We start from the raw sequence: 18737 nt of genomic DNA, 5'->3' as shown, positions 1-18737 counted from the left end.
CCAACAAATATGGAACCATCACAATACAGTGCCTATTTATTAAGGCATGAAGGCTATTACATTTTTAAAAATTACTAACATATAGGCCATATTTGTTACTTATGAAATTAGCAACAACAAAAATGTATGTATCTGGAAAGTTAAAAATAACATTTTGAAAAATTAAATATATCTTAAAATAACCATTAAGCTACAGAGATGATCAAAAAACCAATTACAGGTTTTTTTAGAACCAGGCAATAAAAGCATTATATTTATTAAAATCTGTGGGATATAAACAATGGAAAAGTTGTAATCTGTAGAAAGAAATAAATTAGGCTGTCATCTCAAGATGCATGAAAAAGGATGACAAAACAGACCCAAACAAAAATTAAATCTATTAATTTATACATACACAACCACAAAGCATACTCTATGCCAAGCACTATTCTGAATATTTTAATTCATTTTAATCACAAAACTCGTATCTTGTAGATGCTTTAGCCCTATTTTACAGATATTAAAACTGAAATACAGATTAACTTGTCAAATCTACCAACATATATAAAAGAATACATCATAAGTAAGTTGCTTTTATCCCAAGATTGCAAGTGGTTCAGCTTTACAAAATCTGTCATTAACAGATTAAAGGAGAAAGAAAAGAAAATATAGACTGATTCTTTGAAGGCATGTGATAAAATATATTTTCTAATTTGGAAAAAATGAAACTAAGCAAACTTAAAAGGAGCACCTCCTTAATGGGTAAAGGGTATTAATCCAATACCCCAGAAATAACCAGCTAAAAATATAATAGGGAGAAAATTCCTATTTGTGATAGCAACAAAAAAAGTGACTTGAAAACATATATGATGAAAATATAAAATTTCACTAAAAATTACAAAGATCATTCTCCATGTTAAAATTTTATATAATCCCCTCAAATATGTTATAGAACTTGATCAACTAATTCTTTTTTTTTTCCATTTATTTTTATTCGTTGGAGGCTGATTACTTTACAATATTGTAGTGGTTTTTGCCGTACATTGACATGAATCAGCCATGGATTTACATGTGTTCCCCATCCCGATCCCCCCTCCCGCCTCCCTAATTCTGAAACTCATATTGAACAATAAATACAAAAGAACTGTGATCTGAGAGAAAGCACTGAAACATGTATATTATCAAGTGTGAAACAGATCACCAGTCCAGGCTGGAAGCATGAGACAGGTGCTCGGGGCTGGTGCACTGGGACGACCCAGAGGGATGGGATGGGGAGGGAGGTGGGAGGGGATTCAGGATGGGGAATACATGTAAATCCATGGCTGATTCATGTCAATGTATGGCAAAAAACACTACAATATAGTAAAGTAATTAGCCTCCAACTAATAAAAATAATTGGGAAAAAAAATAAAAAAAAGAACTGAAGTGAGTTCTGAAAAGAATCAAAGGCTTGGTAGGGCACAGGGGATGCATAATCCAAAGCTATAGTAACTAAACTCCTTAACTCCATGCCAAAACTGAAGATTTATGCAAACCAATATAGTATATGATACTGTGACAAGAAAAGTCTAGTCAGTAAAATGTTGACTCTCTGCAGACTGAAAAAAGTACATATTAAGCTAATACCTGCTTAAATAAAGACTTTAAAAGTAAAAAAATGATGGGAGAAATTTATAAGGGAATTATTTATAGATTTGAGTATATTTTAAAAGTGACAAATTCTATATCACAATCAAAAGGCATAGGGTTGAATCATATGATCAATAATGTTCTTTCATTGTTGGAGTCTTCAAAATCAATAGTTAAGAACATGACTATTAACCAATTCTAAAACATCAAAAGATAGAAATTTCACCAGGAAATAACAATGAAAATTCCCACTTCACCAACAGTTAAAATGTAGCAGCCAGATATAACTATTTTAAATGTTATTTTTACCTAACAACAGCTCAAAAGACATAAAACAAAAATTGTCAAACAATTCAACAATTAATAGTTGGAGATTTCAACACTCCTCTTACAGTAGTTGATACTAGTAGAGACAATCACTAAGGACACAGAAGACTTGAACAACACAGTCAGTGTATTTGATCTAACAAGCATATATATATACTCTACAAAACAGTAGCAAAATACACATTTTTCTCAAATGCCCATGGAACTTCTTCAGGAAAGACCGTATGTTAGGTGGAAAAAAAAAAGATTCAATAAATTCAAATAAGGTATGTTGTCTGATCATAATAGGATAAAATTACAGATTAATAACAGAGGAAATCTAGGAACCCCAAAATGTTTAGAGATTAAATAACACATTTCTGAAGACACATGGGTCAAAGGAGACACTGCAGGGAAATTTGATGTTATCTTGAAACAAATGAAAATAAAAGGTGATATGAAAATCCATGTATGGGGTACAATTAAAGCAGTGCTTAGAGGAATATTTATGACCCAGAAAGTTCTAATATCAGTAAGATAAGCTTCCATCTTAAGCTAGTAAAAGTAAGAGCCAATCAGACCCAAAATAAGTAGGAAGGATATAATAAAGATCAGAGTAGAAATCCATGAAATAGAATATAGGAAAATAATATGAAAGAATTCAGGAAATCAAAAGTTGGTTCTTTGAGAAGATTTTAAAATAGAAAGCTTTAGAAAAAAAGAGAAAGGAATAAATTAAAATCAGGATAAAGGAGGATACATCATTATAGATACTATAGAACTTACTTATAAAGGAGTATTGTGAACAGCTTTATCTCAATAAGTTTCACATCTTAGATGGCATGGGACAAAATCATCTAAAAACTCAAGTTACCAAAATCAACTCATATAAATTTAATGATATCTATTTTAAAAAGAAAACAGCTCAAGAAGAAATGGAAAATCAGGATAGGCCATATCAAGACACTAAATAAGTTATTAAGTTCTCTCCAAAAGAAAAGTCTAGGTCCAAATGGTTCCAGTGGCAATGTCTGTCATATATATAAGGGAAAAAAATAACATCAACCTTTCATTAACATTTTCAGAAAATAATAGTAGAAAGGAACACTTTGAAACTATTTTAGAAAGCTGGTATTACCCTGATACCAAAGCCAGACAAAGATACCAATATTCCTTATGAAATCAATATAAAACTTTTTACAAAATATTAAAAATATCAAATCCAGAAACATATAAAAAAGATTATACACTATAAGTAGGTTTACCCCAGGAATGGGAGGCTGTCTTAACATCTGAAAATCTACTAATATAATAAACCATATTAATACAACACGGGACAAAAAGCACATGATCATTTCCATAGACACAAAAAAAGCCATTTGACAAAATCCAACATCCATTCAAAATATCTCTAACCCAAGTAAGGATAGAAAGGAACTTTCTTAACCTGACAGAAGACATCTATAATTACATTATTTACATTATACTTATGGTGAAAACCTGAATGCCTTCCCACTAAGATCTGGAGCAAGGCAAATACACTTCTGTTCCTCCCCATTTCTAATCAACATTGTTACTGAGGGTTCTATCTTGTGCATTAAGACAAGGGAAAAAAAAAAACAATATTAAAAGTATTCAGACTGGAAAGAAAGAAGTGAATCTATCCCTAGGTTATATATACTTTAAGTAGAAAATATGAAGAAATCTGCATAAAAGCTACCAGAACTAATAAATTTGTTAGCAAGGTCTCAGCTTCCCTGGTGGCTCAGATGGTAAAGAATTTGCCTGAAATGTGGGAGACATGGGTTTGATCCCTGGGTCGAGAAGATCCCCTGAAGGGAATGGCAGCCAATCCCAGTATTCTTGCCTGGAGAATTCCATGGACAGAGGAGCCTGGTGGGCTACAGTCCATGAGGTCACAGAGTCAGACACGACTGAGCAACTAACACTCACTGTTATAGAAACTAAATATATAAAAATCAGTTGTATTTCCATGCACTAGTAATGAACAATCAAATAGAGAAATTCAAATAAAAATAATTATTCACAAGAGCATCAAAAAGAAAAATACTTAGGAATAAATATAACAAAACAACACTTTTATATATTTATAATAAATGTAACAAAAGGACACACAAATATAACAAAAGAACATACCTGCATGCTGAAAACTGCAAAATAGTATTGAGAAAAATTAAGGAAGATCCAAATAATATTATAACAATAGAATTAGAAAGCTCAGTATTTTTAAAGTGTCAGTTCTCCCCAAGTTGATCTACAGATTTAACCCACTCCCTATCAAAATCCCTACAGGCTTTCATTAAAACTGGCAAACTGATCCTAAAATTTATATGGAAATGCAAAATACCTAGAATAGCCAAACACTTTTTTAAAAGAACAAAGTTGAAGGACTTAGGCTACCTGATTTCAAAACTTATTATAAAGCAAACAACCGTCAAGGCACCGTGGAATTGCTAAGTATGTGTGTGTGAGTCACTCAGTCACGTTTGATTCTTTGTGACCCCCACGGACTGTAACCCACCAGGCTCCTCCATGGAATTCTCCAGGCAAGAATACTGGAGTCAGTAGCCATTCCCTTCTCCAGGGGATCTTCCCAACCCAGGGATCAAAGCTGGGTCTCCTGCATTGCAGGCAGTTTCTTTACCATCTAAGCCATGAGGGAAGTCCCAGAACTGGTAAGTATACACAATCAGTGAAACACTCTAGAAATAGATGCTCATATATACGACCAATTAATTTTCAACCAAAGGAGAAAGGGTAGTCTTTTCAGAAATGATACTGAAATAATTGGATGTCCTTCTGCAAAAAAAAAAGAAAGAAAGAAAACCTCAATCCATATCTCACACCATATACAAAAATAATTATCTCAAGTTCCCTGGTTGTCTAGTGGTTAGGATTTGGTGCTTTCACTGCCATGGTCTAGGTTCAATCCTTGGTCGAGCTACTGAGATCCTTAAAGCTGCATAGTGCGGCCAAAATAATAATAATAATAATCTCAATAAATGTAAGAGTTGAAATCCTGAAGTTTTTAGAATAAAACACAGGAGAAAATCTTTATGACCCTGAGTTATGCAAGAGCAATAACATATTGATAAATTGGACTTCTTTCAAAATTAAAAAGTATTGCTCTCCAAAGACACCATTAAGAAAATGAAAAAGACACACTGGGGGAAAATATTTCCAAAACATCCTGATAAAGGACTCCATCCAGAATATATAAAGAACTTACAACTCACTAATAAAAAAGGCAACCTAATTTTTTAAAAGGACAAAAATTTGGTTAAACAATAACTTAGAGGTTCCAACAGCAAATAGATATATGAAAAGATGCTCTGCATCACTAATCATTACGGAAATGTAAATTAAAACCACAGTGAGATACATACACAGCCACTAGAACAACTAAAACCACCCACTGGCAATGATGTGAAGAAGCTGGTACCCGCATATATTGGACTGATGTGTATGTAAAATTATGTAGCCTCTTTGGAAATGTTTGGCAATTTCTTAAAAAGATAAACAAACATTTGTCATATGAATCAGCAATTCCACTCCTAGGGATCTACCCAAGAAAAATGTTCACCCACAGACTTGTACATGAATGTTTATAGCAGCCCCAAACTGAAAATAATCCAGATGTCTACTAAACTGGTGAATTAATAAGCAAAATACAGTATACCCATATAATGGAATGCTCTTCAGCAATAGAAAGAATGAACTATTGACTAACACAACATGGATGAATTGCAAGTGAAGTGGAAGAAGCTAGACAAAAATATATTCCAATCTTGTATGATTCCATTTATGGAAAATTCTAGAAAATGCATTCTAATCTATAATGACAGCAAATCAGTGGTTACCTTGGTAAGACAAAAGTAATTAGGAAGGGGCAGGAGGAAACCTTTGTGGGAGGGATGGGTATTTTCATGATCTCGATATGATGTTTTATAGGTGTATACAAAAGTCAGAACTTATTAATTGTACACTTTAAATATAAGCAATTTATTCTGTCAGTTATACCTCAATAAACAAAAGAACTCTTAATACATGCAGCAACACAGATGAATCCAAAAAAATACCATCTTACATGAAAGAAGCCAGACACCAAAGATTGCATAACTCCATTATATGAAATTTCTAGAAAAGGCAAAATTATAGAGCCATTAAACAGATCAGTGGTTGCCTAGGTTCCAGGAAAAAGTAGAAAATGAACACAAACAAGCACAGGGAGAGGAGGGCAGATGGAGAGATGAAAGTATTCTAAATTTGAATTGTGGTGATGATTGCACAATTGTAAAACTTTACTGTGTGTCCTCAAAGTCACTTCACCCATGTCCAACTCTTTGTGACCCCATGGACTGTAGCCTGCAGGCTTCTCTGTCCATGGGATTCTCCAGGCAAGAATACTGCAGTGAGTTCCACTTAAGATGAGTGAATTCTGTGATATGTAAATTAAACTGAAAATTTTTGTAAAAAGCAAGTACCAAAAAAGTTGAGATTAAATGGTAGGAATTTCTTAAAAGACAATATTAATTCAGTAAATGTTTGCATTCTTTCTATACACTAAGCATCATTGGATACTGATGAACACAGGATCCCTGCCTTAGCAGGAGAAACAGGCAGATACAATTAAAGTGTCTTTACTCTCTCACAGAAGCAACACACTGTAGTTAACAGATATTGCTGGTAGAAGCAAATTGGCCCAACCTCCCTGGAAATTAGTTTGACAATATGCTACAAAAGCCTGAATTCATACCCTTTAACTCCCAATTCTGGGTATCTGTATCCACTGTAAATAATCAGAAGTTTAGATAGAACTCTTCTAACTAAATTGTAAAATTAAAAAATTCAAAACAGCACAAATGTACAATAATAGATTAGTTAAATAAGTCATGGTATTAATATCTGTGTCATATTATGCAGACATCTAAACTATGTGTTGCACAAAAACATAAAATGGAGAAATCAAGTTTACAAAATTGTGATATAATCCCAATATTACAAATGTATATCTATATATACATGAGCTAAATCATTAAGACTCCAAAATATTAACAGTGATTAACTCTGGGCTATAGGATTGCAAGTAGTTTGGCTTTTTATTCTGTTCTATAATTTATAATGTTTGTATAATGAACATGTACTATTTTAATAAATAGGAAAAGTTACTTTTCCCCTTTACCTGCTTATGTAGGTAATATGTATTCATTACAGAAGAGTAGAAATGAAGATAAAAATCTTCACCTAAAATCCACCACCCAGAGATAGCCTGACATCATTTAGGAGTATGCTTCTAGATACTTCTTTGCAAATATTAATAGATAAGTAATTTGTTTTATAAAAATGGAATTTGATACAACATACTGTTTTGTAACCTGCTTTAGAGGAAGGAGAAAAGAGATAACAGATCTAAACACTTAGAAGTTTATTAGTCTAAAGAGACAGGAAAATGATGGCAGCTAAAGAGAATTATTGTGTCAAGTAAAAATTTTTTTTGAGCTGTGGTAGTGCTCAAAGAAGGTCCCAGTGTGTGTGTGGAGGGGAGACAGAGGAGAAAAAGGGATGCAGACAGAAATAGAGGTGAGGAGGGGTCACAAAAGGAGATGCAGAGACCAGCTGTAGTGAAATTTGACCAGTGCATATGAGAGGCTTCTGCTGGACATCCCTCTTCTCATGTTGTGGGAGATAAGATAAGGCCTGCACAGAGCCCACGGGGTGATGAGGTCTCGGGGGAAGAGGAGAAGCCGTAACAGCCGCAGCCTGTAGAGTGAGCACTGGAATGTCACCACAAGAAAAGAAAGGCCTGTTTACAGTTGTGAATAACTGACTGACATAGTTCAAAAGCAAGGCCAGATCCAGAATTCCAAGGGTATGTTACCTAGGGCTTCATCTCAAAAAGAATTACAAATAAGTCAGGGTGAGTTTGTCAAACAGAAATTACCAGAATCAAATATTAGAAAGGGAGGAAGAACGGCAGTACGATGGAAAGAGCCAGACAGATCTGATTCTGCCTCCTTACTCACCAGCTGGGCAGGTTATCTGACTCCTTGCGGCTCAGTTTCAGTTACCTTCCAAGGTGGTTGTGAGAATCAAAGATAATATATTTCTATAAACACCTGCCACATAGTATTGATATAAATACCTGACAAATAGTAGCTATTACTACTACTCCCTGAAGAGGAAGAGATATTATACAATATAACATCATGGTTAAAACCACAGAATTTGGAGTTAGACAAATTTAGTTAAGTTCAAATCCTTGCTGTCACTTACTAGTCATCTAAGCCTCAGCATTCCCTATACAGTGAGGATACCACTTGCCACACCAGACTGTTTTAAATAAGACAACATAGATAATATATTACATTCTTATGCACAGTGCCTATGTAATCAATTTTGTTGTCGTTATTGTTTAGTCTCAGTTATGTCCCTCTTGTTTGCGACCCCATGGACAGTAGCTCAGCAGGCTCCTCTGTCTATGGGATTTCTCAGGTAAGAATATGGAGTGGATTGCCATTTTCTTCTCCAGGGGATCTTCTACTCCCAGGGATCAAATCCCTATCTCCTGCAAGTCTCCAGCATTGCAGGCAGATTCTTTACCCCTGGGGAAATGAGTAATCAATAAACAGTGGCTATTATTAGTACCATGATTTCACCAGTGGCTCCACAGTAAAGAATGTCTGCAGCGCAGGAGACACGGGTTCAATCCCTGGGTGGGGAAGATCCCCTGGAGAACGGAATGGCAACCACTGCAGTATTCCAGAATTCCAGAAAATCCCGTGGACATAGGAGCCTGGCAGGCTACAGTCCATGGGGTCTCAAGAGAGTCCGACATGACTGAGCGGCTAAACAATAACAATCATTATTACCATTTCTGTGATTGTGGCCACATTACATAACCTCTCTGAACAAGAATTTAGTCAGGTAGTACATTAGCACGGAAAAGGAAATGGCAACCCACTCCAGTGTTCTTCCCCGGAGAATCCGAGGGACGGGGGAGCCTGGCGGGCTGCCGTCTGTGGGGTCACACAGAGTCGGACACGACTGATGCGACTTAGCAGCAGCAGCAGCAGCAGCTCATTAGCATTCACTGCCTGCCTCTTTCCCCTTCATTCCCAGACCAAGGCACACAGCTGACACACAGTGAACATCTGTCGCATGAGAATTGGAGATTTCTCACGGTATCTAACAGTATCTGGCATGTAAATGCTGGGGGAAGTGGACCTGTTTGTGCTTCCACTGGAACACAGGCTCCTTTACGGCAGAGCACCTGTTTCATTCGTCCTGTAGCCCCAGCACTGGGCACTGTCCGGGAGGTAGGAGAGCCTCAGCAAATGTTTGCTGAGTGGCACAGGAGGTAGCCCTAATCTGGCAGCCACCCTTCCAAGGATAACTGCAGAAGCCTGGACAACGTGACCTTCCGGAAACAACTTGAAATCCTCTATCTACTTCACCATTTCACATCACAGGCCACCTCTGGGCCAAGTGCCTGTACCGCCTGACTCAAGGCTGTTGCTTGGGTAATGCCTTCAGTTAGCAACCTAGTAATGAGAAAATGAGAAATGCAGTATGACTTCATAGTTTAGTGAGGTGAAGGAGGGCCAAGGGTCTCCTTAGGTATGAATTTGCAAACATTGTGAATTACCCCATCTAGCACACAGCATGATAACAGCATACAACAGCATTTGTATAAATTCAACCAAGGTCATAGGGGAAGCCATAGACAGGCTAACAGTTACATACCCCTGGTCAACTAAACATGTCACATACATGAAGATAACAAGTTATGACACCCAATTAATTTATAATTAACTTTCTTATGGTTTTTGCAATAAAGTTTAAAATGCCACAAGAATTGTGAAAAGTAGGCTAAAGGGTCCTCCATGTTGCTATCTTGAGAAACTGGGACCTGTAATAATTAGAATCAAGCTTCTCTACCAATCTGACAAAAACCTGATTACTTCAGATTTTTAGTTAAGAGTCTTTTACATTATCTTAAAAATACTTTCTTACAGGATATTCTGATATTTCACCAACAGCTTTACATTTGATTAACCTAGATTAAACACAGTCTTCTATTCTGAGTCTTTATCTGATTAGTAGAGAAAGACAGGCTCTGCTGAAGAAAAATTCAAAAATATAAAAAGATTAAAATCATCCTCGGTTCAGTCATCCAGAGATAACCATTACGTATACTTTGGTATATTTCTTTTTGATGCTTAATGTTATTACTAGTGTGTTCAAAAACATGACTTTTAATGCTTCAGAGTATTCTCTCAAGCAGTAACACATCCATATTCCCTATCTTCGGACATTTAGATAATTTAGAATTATTTTCCACTGGGTGTTTTTAAAGGTGTATTTCTCCTTTATGTTAAATATAAACATATATTGAATTACTATTTATCTGAGATGTACATTTACTTCAATTAGCACTGGAAAATAAGACACTATAGAAGGTTAGTCAGAAGGCCAGAGAATTTTAAAATAAAATTTTAACTTATTTCAGTAGATATGCACTTGGTATCTAATTTATGCCAGGCACTGTGGCTGGTAATAAAAATGAATTGAACTCTGTCCCTTCCTTCAAGTTCATAATTAGAATATATTTAATCCAAAATTTTTATAATATCTACAGCCAAAATAAGAATTACTGATGGTTCATGACCTGGAACTGCAAGAGATCCTCAGCCATCAAAAAATAAATAGGATCAACTTTCTAAGGTAGAAAAGTAAATGATACGTATTAGGAAATTTCAACAAATTTGAAGCAAAAGATTTTCTAGTGATTGAATGGGTCAATAAGGAAATTCTTTGAACCAAATATTCAGCTTCTAAAGTATTTCAGGTAATTCATTTTATGTAAATGCCTTAGGATGAGTGAGTGAAGTCACTCAGTCATTTCCAACTCTTTGCAACCCTGTGGACTGTAGCCTATCAGGCTCCTCCATCCATGGGATTCTCCAGGCAAGAATACTGGAGTTGGTTGCCATTTCCTTCTCCAGGGATCTTCTCAACCCAGGGATCAAACCCAGGTCTCCCGCACTGCAGGCAGACGCTTTACTGTCTCAGCCACCAGGGCTATCTTAGGATATCTGTCCTTAAAAAAAAAAAAGCATAAGGGTAAAGGTCATCTTCTCCTATTTCTACAGCAGAACAGACTTCAGATTAAGAGGACTGGTTACCGTTTTATTCTGTGCTTGTAGCTACCGTATACCTTAGATTTCCTCAGACAAGCCTGAATCGAATGTTCTATCCCTTTGCACCTGTAAATAGTCAGAATCCCCAAGCTGGAATCAAACCATAACTCCCTGACAACAGCCTGAAACTGCATACAAATCCTTTGTCAGACCACATATGTGCCAGTCATTATTTCTGTCCATTCCAGCTATTATACTTCCATCCAGGAATCTGCAGAACTAGCCTTAATACTTTTGCCCAGAAATTGCTCATCTGAAATGGGAAACTTACTTAGGGACACACAGTTTCTAAAAGGAGAAACTTAAGAGACATGGGTTTCTAAAGGCTACCATATTTCTAGCAAAAATACATGAACCTGTAAACACTACAATGTTTAAAATGTATAACCAACAAGGACCTACTGTACACAGAACTCTGCTCAATGTTATGTGGCATCATGGATGAGGGGGTTTTGGCGGAGTATAGATACACATATATGTATAGCTGAGTTCCTTCTGTGTTTACCTGAAACTGTCACAACATTATTCATCAGCTATCAGTTCAGTTGCTCAGTCATATGTGACTCTTTGTGACCCCATGGACTGCAGCACGCTTGGCTTCCCCGTCCCTCACCAACTCCTGGAGCTTACTCAGACTCATGTCCATCGAGTCAGTGATGCCATCCAACCATCTCATCCTCTGTCGTCCCCTTCTCCTCCCACCTTCAATCTTTCCCAGCATCAGGGTCTTTTCAGATGAGTCAGTTCTTCGCATCAGGTGGCCAAAGTACTGGAGTTTCAGTTTCAGCATCAGTCCTTCCAGTGGATATTCAGGACTGATTTCCTTTAGGATTGACTGGTTTGACCTCCTTGCAGTCTCTAAAGTCTTCTCCAACACAATTCAAAAGCATCAATAATCGGCTATACCCCAATACAAAATAAAGTTTAAAAAAAAAATACATGAACCATTATCTTCCCTTATGCTAACAATACTGTTACTACTCAATTAAAGAATCTGTGCTCAATTTGATACCTAGGGTTTCTTTGTGAACTGTTTGTGAATCCTATGAATTCTTTAATCCTCTGACCCTTCTACTCAATTTAAAATGGCCAATTAAATGAACAGGGGAAAAAAAAATAAATGAACAGGGGAATACATCATAAAAAAATTTCTTTTGAGCTCAGAGGAATTCCAGTGACCTGCAAATAAGCCTGGAAGTGGTCATTTAGAAGACAATCAGTAAACATTCTTTCTCCCTCAGGAATTCCTGGAGAGCAAGATAAAGACTTTGGTGACTTCAAGATGACTTCTGTACTCTCACCATTTTACTGACTCCAGCCTTCCTCAACAACTCAACACATTATTTTGAAAGAGCACTAAGACATTAGTTTTCATTCAACGGCACATTTTAAGCAGCTAGTGTCAGTCACTATACTATAACCCAAGGAAATTAGTGCATTACAAAAAGGACATTTCATATTTGAGTGGGCATGACACATTTAATTATATAATTATGAAAAATAAACAGGGTAAACCAGTAATAGAGGCTTGCAACTTAGGGAGCTGAGGGAAGAATTTTCTAAGGTGATGGGAACCTAAAAATTGAGAAGCAAAGTTATGCAAAAAGCAGGGAGGAGAAATATTCTAGGCAGAGAGGTAAACGTGTGCAGCACCTCTGAGGCAGGAAATGGTGTTGAGGACATTTTAAAAAGCCAGTATATATAGGGTTATCGTTACCATCTTTCTAAATTCCATATATATGTGTTAGTATGCTGTAATGTTCTTTATCTTTCTGGCTTACTTCACTCTGTATAAAGGGCTCCAGTTTCATCCATATCAATGTATGACAAAACCCACTGAAATGTTGTGAAGTAATTAGCCTCCAACTAATAAAAAAAATTAAAAAAAATTTTTTTTTAAAAGCCAGTATAGCTGGAGTATAGTGAGAAAAGAGGGAATCATAGCTGGAAAGATTAGCAAGGGTCAGATCATGCAAGGCCTGGGGGAGCTATTGAAAAAAGTTAAGCAAGGTAGTAAGTACTCTGCTCGGTTGGAAAGGTGCAAGAACAGAGGCAAGGAGACAATAAGGAAGCCATTACAGACATCTAAATAAGAGATGGTGGAAGCTCAGGCACTGGAAATCAAGAACCTTTTCAATGATATCTCAGATTAAAACACGAGCACAAGTTAACCAAGGGGGAAGGGCACCGCAGGCCCCTGAAAAACATCTATTGTGGCATTAGGTCCCAAGACCTGTTCTGACACTGTGAACAGTCTGGTATGGCAAGAGCAAAGGGTATGTGATAGGAGCAAAAACAGGAAGACCAACCGTTAGAAAACTATTGTAGTAATCCAAGCAAGAAAGTATAGCATCCTTTACTCAATTAGTAGCAATGGAGAGGAAGAGCCTAGACTGTATCCATGTGGTATTATTGAAAGTCATAGGAGAGAGTCACTGGATTTGAAGAGGGGAGGGAAGAGGAGCTTGAAGTAATGAGATTTATGGCTTTGAGTGAGTAGATTATGGTGCTGTTTGCGACAATAGGGAGAACCAGGGCTGTAGGTAGGATGAGTCCAGGTTTGTATACGCTTCCACGTGGGAAGAGCCACATACTAGACAGGTGGACACATGGCAGTCTTCGGCTTAGAAAGAGGCTAAGGCTGGACATGTGTGTTTAGAAACCCCAAGTGTAGATAAAGCCATGAGAAAGACTGATTGCTCCGGGAAGTACAAAGTGAGAAGAGCTTGGCCCAGAACCCGGGGACGCACTGGCACTACCAGGGCGGGTTAGAGCAGGATTTCTCAGCATTACTGGTACTTTAAGCTGGGTAGTTCTGTAGTAGGGTGTATAGCAACACCCCTGGTCTCTATCCACCAGATGCCAGTGGGACCTGCCCAGTTAATGACAAATACGTCTCCAGACATCGCCAAATGACCCCCAAGGTGGGGGGAATCAACCCCAGCTGAGAACTACTGCGTTAGGGTAAAAAGATTCATCAACACACTGACAAGAAGTTCTGAACGAACTCCCCTGACCCGAGATTCCTCAAAGCCTTTATGTATATTACTGTTCTTGGTGCCTTGAAAGTACAAAAGAAATGCAGGTGACATTCCACTACATCCAACCCACAAAGCACTGGAATACGTTTAGGTACTAGCTTGAATCAAATCCATTGTTAAAAATTCCATTTCTACATGAGGCTACAGTGGGAACACACACATACTCTTTTGTTAAAAAAAAAAAAAAAAAATTACACAAAACCCTGTCCCCTAGTATAGGGTTAGGTGTCACCATTCTGCTTCGTTAAGTCCCAGTACTTCTCTCTCACCTAATCTCTACTGAACCCTTATAATGGGGTGAAGTGAAGTGAAAGTCACTCAGTCGTGTCCGACTCCTTGCAACCCCATGGACTATTCAGTCCATGAAATTCTCCAGGCCAGAATACTGGAGTGGCTTGCCATGCCTTTCTCCAGGGGGTCTTCCCAATCCAGGGATCAAACCCAGGTCTCCCACATTGCAGGCTGATTCTTTACCAGCTAAGCCACAAGGGAAACCGAAGAATACTGGAATGGGTAGTCTATCCTTTCTGCAGCAGATCTTCCCAGTGCAAGACTTGAACCAGGGTCTCCTGCATTGCAGGCAGATTCTTTACAAACTGAGCTATCAGGAAAGCCCATATATAATGGGGTAGGAACTATTAGTTGAGGAAGCTGATGGCAGGGGGGTTATTACATGGCCAAAGTAGCATTAAGTGACCAAACTAAGATTAGAACTCAACTTTGGAGTCTGACTCCAAAGTCCATGTTCTAAAGCTAAACCACTTAACCACTGTTCCAGATGGTCTCCATTTAGGCTGCAAGCTCTGTGAGGAAGGGGCTGGTCAGTGTTTTTCACCATCGTATACCTAGCATTTGGCTCATGCTTAGTAACAGAAGCTCAAATATTTATTGAATATTGAATAGTCTCAGCTCAGACTTAATTAATTCATTCATAGATCTGCATTGAGAGAGCACTCAGACAGCAAACTAGATCGCAAAGAGGAAGAAAATGTCTTCCAGTCTGATGGGAAATAAGTAGCTGCATTTCTAGAATTAACTTTTCTTTGAGTGTTCCCCCCTAGAAATGGAGCATCTTCCATCAACCCTGCTTCAATTCCATTAAAGCAAAATTACTCTTATTGCTTCCTTAGTCATCATATACCAGTTATAGTGCAGCCTCTAGGAGATGGCAGAGTGAAAACAGAAATTAAGGATGAAGAGTTTTTGCAGAATGACAGTTGTAAATGATTTCTGACAGGATCATCAACTGGTACTCAGAGCAAAGTTTTCCAAACATCAGATAGGCTTTTTAATAAAAATGTAACATTCTCTACCCTCAATGAGTAAGTGCCACCTACTGGGTAGTCCTAACCTAGTATTATTGTCATCAGCCAGTATTGTACCTTTTTGACAAAACAATTATATATCCAGAAACTTCTGCATGGGTGAAGCAGCCATCATTCCCAGGAGATAAAATATTTTGTCATCCATGCCTGGAGTAGCCAGGAGGGATAGTCTGGAGGATATGGAACTCTAAAGAGGGGTGAGCAGAGGGAATACTCTGTGGAATTCTGCAAAGAATGAAACGAAATCCAAGAGTAACCTTTAATCAGCTCTATGTACACAGATTTCTTAGAAGCCATGGAAACTATAAAGCAATTAGAGTTGAGAAAGTTCCCCACTCTGCATCAAAGCCACTTCAGTGAAAGCATTCATGTAAAAGCTCATACTTTCCAGACCTCATACCCTCAATCCATAATGCTTTCATTCCCATCAAAGCCTCTAGGGAAAGCTTGATTCAGCACATTTTCAACATATTCTAACATGAACTTGAGCTTGAAGGAACAGGGACAATGTGTTTTCTGTTCCAGGGCATGGTTTCTTCCGGGGTATTTCAATTTATAGCTGCCATTTAGCAACTCCAGGTACTTTTGCTAGCTGATCTTCAGTCTAGTTTGCTATATTGACTGCTACCCAAACATAATCAGTAACTCATTTTTGTTCTTTCAGCTCCTTTGAAGATTATGAAACAGAGGAGCCTCCCTCTCCCTCTGAAATTGGAAACAAAGGCAATAAAATAGTGACCTCAAGCCTTTCAGAGAAATGTGGAAAGCTTCAATCAGTGGATGAAGAATAGCTGCCAATGTCTACATGAAAGGGATATACATATTTAAAAAAAAAAAATTTGTGAAGAGATGCTCTAGTTTGCATATTGCATTTTAAAAGCTTTGTTTCTGCAAGTGTGTATCTGCACTAGGAACTTTTGAACGTTTTTGAGCAATAGCTCTGGATACACATACCCAATTTGGGAGACTCCTCCAGTTTGCCTCAAACCTCCTACAGAGCTTTTCCTCAGAAGCAAATGATACATACATCACCTTCCAGTGCGTCCTGTGAATCAGCACTCTTCACCCTGAATGTACCAAGGATCTCTTGGGGACAGTGCCAAGCACGGTTCTCTGCACAAAAGCAGAAGTCGCCTCTGTTGTCCAGTATCCCGGAGGCCCATGAGGGCTCCTATGGAGCCCAGAAGAAACCTTCACTTGCAGAAAACTTGAGTCAAGAAATTCTGGAACTTGAAAAAGCAGTCAGGGCCTCCAGAACTGAATTAGCCCTGGTAATAAACGCACTGCCAAAACATCTCAGAGACTTCTTTTAATTGTATGTGTACTGGAGTTCAAAGATCTTGAACTTAGTTAATATAATTTCACAATGACCTGCCAAACTGCTAGTCACTTTACATCCTCAGGTATTGTAACCACTGGGCCTTCCAACCTTGCTAGCAAGCTCTAAACCCTCCCCCCATCCTGACCATCGATCTTATATAAAACCTGAAGAAAAACTTAACTGAGGACAAGTACAGAATATGACTCCTAATTGGGAGGGAAAAAAGTTTCCTTTTAACTCATCTAACATTTGTAGCAAATTATTGAGTGATTAATCAATCTAAAAATTAAGTGTCCCATCTGTACTTCATATCAGAAAGCCTACTTGAAGGCTTAAATAACTATATATGAAAATTCTTACTAGACATATTCAGCACTGAATATTAGACTAGGCTAACAGTAAAGGCCTCAATCTCAACATTATTCCTTCATGTTGAAAAATAACTTATTCAAAATACTGCATCCACTTCAGTATTTATCACAAAAATGGGAAAAAACAGAGATGCTACCCATAAAAGAAAGCAACTTCATGTTTACTATAGAAGTAGATGTGGTTATTACAGAATACTGTACTTTTCAGCAAACCACAAGGCAGTCAAATCTCACAATACTGTTGAAGACAAACTGACAATAAACTATTAAAAAGGATGGAAATTTCTGCTCATATAAAAGAAACCTCCAAGAAACTTTTTAATATCCACCTCTGTATAAAGTCATTAAGTTTTCCCCTGGATTTTTTAACCACAAGTCCTAAATGTCAGAATAGCTCCCTTTCCACCCCACATTTGTTCCCTTGCTGGTGTGAAGGCCAAACTTTTGAAATAATCAAACATTGGCAAAAAGTGGAGAAAAGGAGAATCTAGGAAATGCACCATCGACTAGTACAGTTATTAATAGATTTAGCAATCCTTTTGTCAGTATCCTCCCGGTTTCCTGTTATTTTACCTTCATGATCAGAACTGACATTCAATTTAACTATTACAGAAAAAACTTAGTTCCTAATAGCTCACAAAGAAATAAAAGCTTAAAAGTGACTAAATTTTTAGGAAATACTACATGCAATAATCTAAACACACTGGAAATTAGGATTAAAAGGATTTTTTTGTACATAAAATTTACCATCTACCCCATCCAGCCTTTACAAGGAAACAAATCTTTTTCAGATAAAAATACTCAAATGGTAAATTTTTTTAGAAGTCGGATATGGTTTATAGGTTTTATTAGCCATTGTGATCTAAACTATTTCTACAGCTCAGCAAAAATTCATTTTCCAATATACGTTTGTTTAACTACATGGCTGTACTTTTTACCTTGTTTCTCCATACTGAAGTCATCTTGCTTTCATTTTGGTCAATACTTGGTTTCAAAAGCCTGTAATTATTATAAAAGTATAGCTACCAGTATCATTCCACTTAAGTGCTTTTAATTTAGGTCACCCAAAGGAGCACATTTTCAGAAACAAAAATGTGTTTCACTGTATTCCCTTCTTAGTATTAAATATAAGAAATGTGAATTCTGAGGAACTAAAATAGGATATATTTGACTTTCTGGTAAAGATCATGCAGAATATAATCATTATTGCCCAACTGGAAATTTCAAGTTGTTACAATATCCAAGATTCCTTGATAAAAGTTAAATTGAAGGTATGACCTTAAAGCTAGTCAATGAGATATAAGTTTCAGAGCTTAACATTAACTGCCAAGGTAATCAAACTAATGAAATTATGTGTATTTTCCCTGCATCTTATCTATGTCATTGTGTACTGTTCAAAGTGTTTCTAAAACTCTAGACTGATCAAATGAGAGAAGTCATTTGCTCAACTTTGGAAATGTTACGGTGTGTTTGGGTGGAGAAGCCTGCATGATTTAACTTTTGTTTTTCCCTTTTTGCAAAACTAAATAAAGTTGTCAAATACA

The 18737-nt window shown here is 37.1% G+C and overlaps 1 protein-coding gene across 1 annotated transcript in view; it reads left to right on the top strand.

Moving 5' to 3' along the window:
• The window catches only part of PPP2R3A (protein phosphatase 2 regulatory subunit B''alpha), a 212856-nt gene extending 194119 nt beyond the window's left edge, over positions 1 to 18737 (top strand). The window contains exon 15 of the mRNA XM_043474125.1: positions 16166 to 18737. Coding sequence (XP_043330060.1) covers positions 16166 to 16292 — 127 coding nt within the window. The 3' untranslated portion in view covers positions 16293 to 18737. The remainder of the gene's footprint in view (positions 1 to 16165) is intronic.

The sequence above is a fragment of the Cervus canadensis genome, chromosome 7, assembly GCF_019320065.1.
Source record: "Cervus canadensis isolate Bull #8, Minnesota chromosome 7, ASM1932006v1, whole genome shotgun sequence".
Classification (NCBI taxonomy): Eukaryota; Metazoa; Chordata; class Mammalia; order Artiodactyla; family Cervidae; genus Cervus; species Cervus canadensis.
Note: the sequence above shows the minus strand (reverse complement) of the source record. Positions and strands in the feature narration are given on the sequence as shown.